Raw genomic sequence first — 11,523 nt, forward strand, 5'->3', positions numbered from 1 at the left:
CTAATTTGCAATTGTATTTTCCGTAGGGATTTTTTTGCTCATTTCTCATATCACAAGGGGATAAATTGCATTTTTTCCATTGAAATAATTCGATTACAATCATTCATGTCAAATATTATATCCTGATCAACAATATTAGATAAATAAAATCTAAACAAAATAAAACCTACTATGTAGTAGAACAACATAACAAGCCTATAGCGGGGTTCGAACTGAGCTAGGCTTCATTAGCAGTGAACTTTTAAGTTATTTATGGTGACATTAGTGCTTAATTGCATAGAATTATGATATACACATATCCAACGGCTTAAAAACCATTAGAGGATCCACTTGATTGTTTCTTTTACCTCCATCCTTAGTGCAAAGTCACTTCTACACAGAAATGTGGTTTAAGAATCTACATAACAAAAATGGAGCGTTAAATGGAGAAAAATTTTGCATAACAGAATTAATTAAGAGAAGCAAGCTGGAACTCAAGATTATCACCCAAACGAGTCATGCTATCATTGCAGCAGTGAAACTGAGGCCGGATCATTGCATAATTGTCAGCAAAAGGTCATATTTTAAGAAAATGCTAGTGCAAATGAAGAAATATGCAACAACTTGAATTGTAACCGTTTCACAATTGCTATGTGCCTTCTCACCCTAAAGTGCATACTGCATAAGAAACACGGAAACATCGCCAGAATGAGAAGCATTTAACACATTCAGAAAACCTCACTAAATTCCATTTGCAGTTCCCTGAAACATGACATATTATTACAGAAAACTAGGTTGCATCGCACATCAACATATTTAACCTGATCTTCATTGCCAATCCAATAATCCAACATTTAAAGTCAAGATTCACTTTCAGGTACTCTCTCCTTGCGCCGGAAAAGGGTTGTAAAGAAATGAATACAGACGTATAGAAGAGTCTTCACTATCCAATCTTCAACCGACTCTGAGACCAGCTTATTTATCATCTTTACTACCAACATGATGATCATAAAGATCAAACTCCTGCATGAATGCGTATACATCAATAGGAAACTTACTAAGTGATTTTTACGAACCGTGTATATGAGGTGAAGCATATGAATCAATTGAGAAAAAGTGAAGGTGAATAAGTTGTTAACTCAAGTAGGTGGGCATTCTAATGGCAAACATAACTCATGTAACATTATTATTTCGAAGGACCCAACGCTTCAAATATCCTACTATCAATATCATTTATGGTCAGTACAACTCAAATTGATAGCAATATTTTTGTATTATGTTTTAGGGCGCAATATTTTGATTTGTGATGTGTCACCAATGGCTGGAGCATGATAAGCCACCCTATGCAAAATGAGCTGTGGAAAAAAGACTTTCTAAAGCAAAACCAAGAAAAAACCTCTTGTCAGTTTGGAAATGATCAAGTGAATGTGCAAAGCTGAACATATAGAAGGACATTTTTATTTGAATTGCAATGTTTTCCATGTCAAAAAGCACTTTCAAACTCTGAGAAATTGATTAGAATGTTAAGCCATATGATGAAGAGCTATAGGATTTGACTTGATCACGTTGAATATTATGAGCCGCTCAATTACCATCATCCAATTAGCTCAAACAAATGGTAGGATGACAAAGGGAAATGGTAAAACTGAAGAAAGTATATTGCATTTCATTCGAAAAGATTTGCAGCTTTGGAGTGTTAAACAAATAAAAACGTCAGTAGTCATAGATGAATACCATATGAGTGGCAGCATCAGGTAGCAAAGGATCGAGCCAACTAAGACTACAGTGATGCCTTTCATGAACAAATCACCAAATTGAAAACCTTTTCTGTCATGCCGCTGTATTACCTACATCTCATAGGGTTACAAATGTAAATTTGTGTTGTATGTAAGCATGAAAAACAACATTTAATAAAGAACTATACAACTCTTTTTTGGTAGCAAAGTAAATAAAGCACCAGAGATACAAACAAGGAGCTTCATAAAAATCAATTATGGTATATAATTTCAAATGCCAAAAAATGTTGATGAAATGATTGATTTTACCTCCAAGTGACAGACCACATGCAATCCCCAACTAACATGTAAGATACTTTATTCCCTTATCCAGGCGTCGCAAGGGCAATACATGTATGAACATTTTTATATGGAATATGGATTGCAATACTGTATAAGTGGAAAGTCCTTGGATATATATGGATGTTATCCACTATGTATGGGTCAGTCATCCAATAAATCCATCACTATTCCTAAAATAAATATCCTCCTTTCATCCCAAATTTTTTCATCTAACTTGACAGGGGCACAACATTTTAACGGAAGATGACAAAATAAAGGTTTTTAAGGATGTTTACAAAAAGGCCCCAAAAGTAATGTGGAGTTAGTACTTTTACATTATTAGTTCAAGTAATAAGGTGTTTATGGGAAAAGAAGTTCCATTTTAAGAAATAAAGAAGTCCCAAAGAGAAAATAAGAACCGTAAATTTTAAACAAGAGAGAATAAAGTTCAAGAATGTTCGAATTGACATGCTCAACTTTATCTTTATTTATGGGAGAGTGGCATCAACAAAACTAACTCAAGCTATTGTACTACTCATACAAATAGCGAGTTGGAGACTTGGACGTCGAATTTTTAGAATTCTTCTAGGAATATCAACTTCTAAGATTTGGAATTAGTGATTATTTTTTAACTACAGATACTATACCTTTGCATAAAAATAATTGAGCAAATTAATGAAAAGAAGTTTCAAAGAAGTAAAAGACCTCATAATCATTTGAGTTTCCTCTTTGCCAAGTTGCATTTCGTAAAGAATCTGCTTCAGATCTCTCAAAATTTGATGATTGCCTGATCAATGGAGAAATGTAGAGCACTCTCAATTTGCATTCTTCAACCAAAAGCCCTCTTTCATTGAACTGCAAGAAAGAAAGACTTTGTTCAATATGTTAATCCTTAATCATTCATACAAAATGCAGTAGCAAATATGATAACAAACTCTATATGTAACACTTGGAACTATACTTGTGAATGGACGGGTATTATCCTATCTAGGCCCATAACCAATAAGTACTCACAAAAAATTTCTTCATGCCATACTCTTCATCCTACATGAGAAAAACTCATTCCGTCTTACCAAGTTATATCCAAAAAGGTCAGGTAGGGTTTGGATCTTAATCGTTATTTTTTGTGTTTTCTCCTTTGTATACTTTTTTTCTTAAATAGGTTTTAAAAAATATAATTTCTTACAACAAATGAAGCAATTCTCATGTGTTTACTGATTTCAAAATATGCAACTAATTAACTAATTAACAACATTTCATGAGTTGTTGAGATTAAAAAAAAAATCATTAATCGAATTTACAACATTTGCAAATTGACTATAATTGATCTTGACTTTGTCCAAATTCTGAGCCAATATTAATTAATTGCGAAACATATATTTCATTTTCACTTAAAATTCTTATCCATTTGAATTTGCATGCAACTTTAATTTGACGAATTTTTCACAATTTAAATTCAAATAGATTTTATCGTTCCACATATTGATCGGGTTCAACTAATTTAAATTTTGTTTGTATCTTTTCATTTTGTAAACTATTAAGTTAAGTTTTAATTAATTGAATAAGAAAGTTAAATTAGGGTTACTAGGGAAACAAAGATGAAAAACTTTGGCTAATTAGTAAAAATATCAATATGTAATAAATATAAATAAAATATATGCCAGAATAATTATAGAAAATCAAGAATGTTTAGATATTAAATGAATCTAGTTGGTAGTTTTCTTATAAACTTACAAGTTCAATTATTTTAAGTTATTGGGGGTAAATAGAGATTTTACGGCCTTAGACATACTGACACCAATAGGTATTTTACGGTATTAGACCTTACTCTCCAACTGCCTTAATTTCATAGAGTTTGGTATAGGGTAGGGTCTTACCCATTGAGTAGATATGGTTATGGATATAAAGTCATTTTTGGATACGAATAGTGTATTGTTTCCCCATTCATTGGCCTATGTACAACAAGGGTATTATGCTCCAACTGCAGTTGTGATGCTAGAAAAAACAAATGTTCAACTTCATGAATAGCCATTGCAGTCATTACTATTAGCTTCATTTACTACGAAAAAAGTTATCAATTTACCAAATGGCAAAGTGGATTGCTTTTGGGTACTCGAAGGGGGTATTGTAATTGTGCAAGTGTATTTAACTACTTTTTGGTGTATTTCAAGTGAAATAATTCAGAAGGGATTGGTCACAATCACATGGAGGGGTAAAATCACCAGAAATTCCTATCAAAATCCATACATTGTTGTGAAAGAGGAGAACATTTTGCATAAACATCTTCGAAGCATGCTAACACATGGTTATGAAGCAAAATAGTTTAGTTATACAGTTACCAGTCGCCGAGTGGCTTCTACAGTGGCACCAGGACTCGTAACAACACTCTTAATCACAAACTTGTCCTTACATTCCATGTTAGGAGGGATCTCCTTTGGAGCGCCCATAGTTACTACAAGAAAAAAAGAAAAAAAACGCAGATGAAAATTCATAAGAAACAGTTTAATCACTGATGCAGCAAGATAGAAATGGTAGACAGCATAACATCAAATCAATTAGTATCAGATATGAAACTTATTCAAGTAAAAATAAGCAATTCTAGTGCCAATCTGCCCAATGCTCCTATGATTCCAAACCTTTTGGTACTAGCAATGCAGAGAACAGTGAGGCTGAGGCTAATTGGAAGATGAATAAGGCATTTCATGATGAGCTTCAGTTGGGAACAATTATGGAGCATATGTTTAAGGAGATTATAGATTTCAGTCCAAAGTATGTCACTCACAGACCACTAGAGAAGCCTTAATACTGGAATTCACAGGGAAAGATGAGCAAGTGAGCTTCCATGATAGAAATGAGTGCATACTTGAAGAAAGAGCAGTTGCTCTTGGTCCCCCGACCACTTCCATATCCATCTACCACGATATCAAGTTTGATCAGCAGTTTCTTTACTTCTGTACATCCACTTCCTAAAGTCGAGCCCCTAAATTTAATGTTATCCTTGAGCATGGATATCGAAGTGTAGTAAGTGTAAGTACTTTCAAATTCTCAGTGCTATTACCTTATTGGCACAAAGTAAACTTATTGCAATCGTTTCAAAGGAAAAGCCTGGCTCATGGGTCCAAGCTTTGTATTAGGGAAACTGGGAAAGGATTATTCCTGGGAGCAATTCTGTGAGGCACATATTCAAGGTTTAGGAACTTCAAGTGGAGAATATTATTGGTGAACTTATCAAACAGCCAAAGTTATATGTACACGAATTAATGAACTAATCCTTATATTCAGTCTTAGCAAGTCTTGTTAGTGGTTTCAGGAGGAGATTAAGTCATTTATATCCATCTTCAAGCCCCAAAATATAACAAGACACAGATTTGGCTAATGAAGAGGTGAGGATATCACCACCAAGAAGACCCAGGCTGCTAACCTTTTACTACAAGCCACCAACCTTAATGAGGAACTACATCAGCACCAAAAGGAAATAAAGTAACTCTTCTCCAAGTTCCAGTCTGTAACCGAGAAACTTTACAACTGTTACACCATTTGCCCCCAAGGGAACACTTAATAGTTTGCAAGAGATGAGGGCAAGAAAAGAGGCCTTTGCTATTACTGTGAGGTCATTGTTGTAAGAAAAAAATCACCGTGATTATGACAAACCAAGAGGAAGATGTATATTTTCTAAATGAAATGGAAGATGCAGGAATAGTTACTGAGAGACACAAGTTGAACCCAATGGTTTTAGCTGATAGTTCAGGAGGAAAACAGAAGTATGAAGGTTAATGGGAAGCTTAGTGGAAAATACACAACTTTTTGAGGAAACTGCAATGAGGCCAACTTGTAGAATGTATTGACAACAGACATAATACATTGTATGGTGAAAAAGGCAAGGTTATTAACAGAAAAAAAGGTAATGACTAAGCAATGGTACTGAGTATTGGCTTGATGCTCCTCAGAAAGTTGATGAACAAGAAAAATGTTGTTTCCCTGAATATTAGTGGTATGCACAAATTCAGGTCCAGAATAGGCTACAGAAGAATATAGTAGTTCGAATATTAAGTAGGAATTATAATGATTAGAATTTCTTACATATTTGATCTCTTTTCAAGTTAAATTTTATTGCTTTATTAGATTATGGCTCTTTGATTGTAAGCATATAAATACATGGGCAAAATTCAGCATTCAATACCTTTAATCATTCAATGAATATTTCCTTTAAAAATCTTTAGAGTTTAGCATAATTAGTTAATTAGTTTACTTGTCCTACATAAAAAAATTTCAATTTTAATTTCATAAAACTATGAAAATTTATAGAAATAACTGAATATTATTATTGAAACTTTGATATTTATTAACAAAATTATGCATCTTTTCAAATAAAAAAGGGAGAAAAACATGTAGATATAATAAGTTTTAGTAAATGGTATTGCCAAAATTTGTTGAGGTAAATCTAAAAATAATAAAGATGACTATGATTTGAACGTAAAAGTACTGATTAGATCTCATAAAAACTTAATGAAGACAAAGCATCTATAACATTGAGCGTCTACATGACCAAACATCTATTGTCAACTGCTGCCATTTTCTTATTGAGAATACAAATTATCAATTAAATATTCAGCTCCAGAATTGATCTTTATAAAATTGTAGAACATACCAACCCATTGATTGGGAGAACATTGAAAAGGAATAGCATGATAAATGATCAACCAAGAACATGTATATGGTTGACTTGGTACAGTACTCGATGAATACTTAGCATATGACCACTATGGATATGTATTAGTATTTGAACTTGATCCATAATAATTGAGCAGTGTTTAGTACTAATACTCTTTGATTTAGAAGTACTAGTGCACCATCCCAATCATGGGGATTCAAAATGTTCGAATTAAAATATAGAATATCTTAATAATATTTCACAACTTTGCAAAAGTAAATTGATAATGTATAGCCCACAAACAAATTTATTTCTTGAGTACCTGTAACATCACAACTTGATCTGGGCAAAACAATTCCAATATTGGGTCGAGCAGAGTACTTCTGCGGATTTGTGGTCATAACCTAAACAGAAATCAAAGAATTTGACTACTGTATGTACATACATGAATGACAGTCTTCATAATACACAGAACAAAAGGATAAATTTACCTTAAAAGCAACAGGATTTCTGGAGTAATTATTCAACCGAATTGTACATGATGCTTTTTTCCTCAGCTCAACTACTCAAATCAAATATACCAGAGAAAAGGTAAAATACATAAAAGCCCAATAACCAAAGAAAAACAGAACATGACGAAATCGATACCTGAACAAATTGAAAAAATAAAGTAAATCACAATAAAAGAAAACATAAAACTATAAACAATCGAGATTAATAGAAACTTACAGAGAAATTTGAGCTCCTGAGGTTCGATATTGAGAAGCTTGTCCCTGCGCATATTGAGAAACGTTTCCATACTAATTATTTTTTCCAGAATTATCTGATAATTATTTCGAGACCAAATGATACTGAGGAAAAAAAGAAGAAGAACGTTTCTTTCCCTTAGGGCTTCTGCTTATCAAAGAGAAGAATTGAAAGTGAAATGGAGAATCATTCAGAGAAGGTGGAATCAAAGACATGGAAATGGGGAAAGAAAACGACTCAATAGTTTTTCTAATCAAATACATAGGCTGACCTTGTATAAGTGTATAAATTAATCGAAGTCAAAGGAATGTCGATGGAGAAATGGCAGTTGCAGTAGAACGAGAAGCAAGAAGGCAAAACAGCGCCAACAAGGTGGAAACTTCCTGACAGAGCACGGTGGATCCCGGGTGACGTCCGCCATAACTGGTGCACAGTCCATCAAAATGTGAGCTCCAGGGGACTCCTGCACAATGCGTCAGACAGAACCAAATGCATCCGTTCTGGTGATCCCAAAAAGAGCCCCACGCAGACAAATCCTACAATATGGCAGGGGGGAATAATTGGCAAGGATCTAAATACATGCATCCAATACTTGGGCACATAATTTTATTTAAAGAATAATTACACTCCTTCTTGAAATTTTGAGTAATTATATAAATTATCTGTAGTTTGAAAAATTATATTTAACACACTTGAAATTTATATTCGTCTAACAAATAAGTCCCTTCGTTAGTCGTTTTTTTTTGTGAATTTTAACTAACGGAGGAACTTATTTGTTAGACGGAAACAAACCTCATGGATGCTAAATATAATTTCTCAAACCATAAGGGATTTATGTATAATTACACCAAAACTCAAGGGAGTGCAGCTTATCCCTTTTGTTAATATTATTATTTTATCTATGCTCGTAATTTATTCCAGTAAATTAAAGTTTATCATTGTTTTAACAATTTGACATGTAAAAGAACTACTTGATCAATTGAATGGTACTATTGACATTATAAAAAGATAATGTAATGGTATCAAATGCAAAGTGTCAAGACCATTTTTACTTTATGGCATAGGATTAGGACTAGAGTAATGGCCAATAAAATTGAGGATTGGGTGTGATGTAATAAATTTAATTTTTGTATATATTTAGATGGACAAAAGTTAGGGTTAATTTGTGATTATATGGTCTCATGTTTATTGCAATTGTTATAACTTGAGATAATTACAATTAAATTCAACCACAAATTTATTAATTGATATTTTACTAAATACTAGGTCATCAAATCAATGCTTTGCAGTCAAAGAAATGAACCAATTAAGCGGCACCACGTGGAACAACTGCATATATGTTCGAATCGAATCAAGACAAGCAATTTGAGAAAATACAAATATTAAAAAGATAATGTCAAATTGACTAATCTTGTCATGCCAAAAAGGTGTTAAGTATATCACAATTCTACTTTTTTTGACAATTATATAAATGGGTCTCTGGAGATCATTCAAAACACACACAAAAGAAGAGATTGAAGAAGAAAGTCAGAGAAGAAGAAGAATTAAGATAAGGAATTTTCTACGAGCTCCTCGAGTTAAAGAATATTCACAGTGCTCAAAACAGAAATCAAGTCGTTCGACAAAGGCGCAACAAATTACAGTGTCTAATTCGTGATTACAGGCTCAATATTATGAACATCCTAGTAAATTCCCAACAAGATCCAAGTGATAAATCCAGTTTCAAATTCTTAAATCCTGAAAAAGAAAAAAAGCAGGGTGAAACACGATACATAGCCACGATCAGAAAAGCAAGATAGGCCTGACAGAATTTGCACAACAAGAGAATTGCATGTGATTGAGCAACTAATGAAGTCTGATCTAATGAAGGAAGGATCTATATGCCTACAGCACTTGTATTGTCATGAAACGACACAACCGCGAAATGAGTGTTTATCATTGAAGTAAAAAGTGTATCAAGAATTTTTGTGCAGCCTGAATTATGTGTGAATTTGTACAACTTCTCTTGCATCTCCATTTATAATCTGATCGCCATGTCGCCTCTGCACCTTTTCCCTGTCAATAAATTCCAAAAAAACAGAAGAAAATTGCAAGGAGACACTCATGATCATGCTAAGTCAATCTGCTGTCCGCATAGTTCTTGGCTTAATTACCTCCTTAAGTGCACCATTCCTTTTTCGAGAACCAGAGTCTCACCGCCAATTTCAATCTGCAAAACACAGCACGTCAACAACGAAACATGAAAACTAGTCAATGGAGACTAAGCCTTGAAGAGGGGGGCAACAATAATTAGAATCTTACATATTTCCAGCCCAAATTATCACCACATCCTACGCAGTTGGTATCCGCAACTGTGTGAGGACCGACCTGCCAATGATGAACAGCTTTGTCGACTTGCACGTTGATGCTGTATGTGTACATGAATCAGATGGTTAAACGTTTGCTTGAAGCGCAAAAGTATTGAGTCGTTGAGGCTTCATCGTGTTCTCAACTTCAGGTTTATGTATAATACGTATACGGCAACAAGATCTTACATCTTACGGTCTTGGAAGACAATGCCCTCAACTCCCTCTGCCTGGCCCTGCGCGCAGGCGAAACCCATCGATAAAAATGAAGCATTTTATTAAGTTGCATGCAGAACATAACACACATCTACACCAAGAATTAAAATTCCTCAGAAACAAAGTATCAATCATGAATTCTATAATTAATAAGACAAAGAATTAAATCCCTCAAGAACAGCTGATGCTGAATGTTTCAAGATCATGCAACAGAAATAATATTGTGGAAGTCTTGAATATTGGAAAAGAGACAGAGGTAGGAGACATTAATTTACTGGGTAAAAGCAGTGGAATTCTTCTGGTAAGGCAATAGGGGTTTTGCAAGACTTGCACATCAGGTATTCAGGGCTTGGCTGATCGAATTCCGTCAAGAATGGCCTTCCCATTTGCAGATATTCCAAGATTATCAACTGTTGATCTTGAAAGTTTGGATTGCAGATTAATCGTGTAATGTGGGAAAAGTTCCAAGAAATGGAATGTGTTGTTGGGATGGGAGAAAGGGCGAAGATGAGGGTTTTGCTTCAAGTTAACTGTTATAACTGTCATATAAACCGCCCTATTATGTGAGGGAGTTTGGTAGTATGATAGTAATTATATGCTGTTGCTTGTCACTCTTTTGCTAAAGAACATGCCATTGAGACCCTTAAATGCACTATATAAGATTGTAACCAACGCTGTAACAAACGTCTAAGCCGTTACAACACTTGACCAAATGCAAAAAATGAGTTTGGAGCTATTTTTGGAACTGTCAAAGTGAATTTGATATATTTAATATTGGAACGGCCACTCTAACAAATATAGTTATAAGTGCATTAATATTGGAATGGTCTTTTGAATTAACGACCTTGCATTATGTTGTAATGGTTTTTGTTACTCTCTTTGTTATAATTCTTTCAGTACTTGTTGTAACGGTCTTTGAGGCTCCTGTTTTGAACGTTGGATTTTAGTTTTGTACCGGCCTTCGTTTAGGTTTTTTTTCCTTGTTTTTGTTGTTTGAAAAGTGCTAGCACGCTTTGGTATATCTTTGGAACTGCTTTTTTGGTTATATGGTAGCAATTGTTATTCCAAAAATCGTTACAAAAGTCCTTACAAACTTAAAATAATTTTTATATTATTTATTTTTATTTATATTATTATAATATTTATTTTTGTAATAATAAATTACTAAAATTTTAGTTATAAATATATAGTTGAATTTGTTACATGTGAAATATTATATAAAAAATATATAATATAACAAGAAAATAATTTTAATTTAATGAACAAAATATAAATAATATTTATTAATTGTATTTATACAAATATAAAAAAAAGTAATCGAAGGCTTGTACCTAGCGTCTTCACAAAAACTTGCAGTATTCCAAATCAACATCGTCCCTCCAGTACAACATGCAGCTTTTTACATACATCGATCTTCTCAACGGGTAAACCCAAATCCTTTATCAATTTCTTCGTGCTGCAGTAATCTCTTAGCAGGATGTGACCCTGGGGCAATATTTTATTAGTCCATTGAGATATTTGATCATAT

At 33.5% G+C, this 11,523-nt stretch overlaps 2 protein-coding genes across 2 annotated transcripts; both read right to left on the bottom strand.

Moving 5' to 3' along the window:
- On the bottom strand, nucleotides 202–7,870 carry LOC105164440 (vesicle-associated protein 1-1). The gene is made up of 8 exons (XM_020694491.1): nucleotides 7,706–7,870; nucleotides 7,417–7,460; nucleotides 7,179–7,249; nucleotides 7,010–7,091; nucleotides 4,376–4,488; nucleotides 2,742–2,891; nucleotides 1,714–1,826; nucleotides 202–1,002 (listed from the first exon to the last, which is right to left on the bottom strand). Exons 4-8 carry the CDS (start codon nucleotides 7,086–7,088, stop codon nucleotides 840–842), a joined length of 618 nt encoding a protein of 205 aa, XP_020550150.1. The 5' UTR covers nucleotides 7,089–7,091; nucleotides 7,179–7,249; nucleotides 7,417–7,460; nucleotides 7,706–7,870; the 3' UTR covers nucleotides 202–839.
- LOC105164318 (protein yippee-like At4g27740) lies at nucleotides 9,146–10,593 on the bottom strand. Its single transcript, XM_011082941.2, has 5 exons — nucleotides 10,271–10,593; nucleotides 9,969–10,015; nucleotides 9,736–9,841; nucleotides 9,588–9,643; nucleotides 9,146–9,489 (listed from the first exon to the last, which is right to left on the bottom strand). The coding sequence occupies exons 1-5, from the start codon at nucleotides 10,379–10,381 to the stop codon at nucleotides 9,414–9,416; spliced, it is 396 nt and encodes a 131-aa protein (XP_011081243.1). The 5' UTR covers nucleotides 10,382–10,593; the 3' UTR covers nucleotides 9,146–9,413.

This window comes from Sesamum indicum, linkage group LG6 (assembly GCF_000512975.1).
Source record: "Sesamum indicum cultivar Zhongzhi No. 13 linkage group LG6, S_indicum_v1.0, whole genome shotgun sequence".
In the NCBI taxonomy this organism is placed as follows: Eukaryota; Viridiplantae; Streptophyta; class Magnoliopsida; order Lamiales; family Pedaliaceae; genus Sesamum; species Sesamum indicum.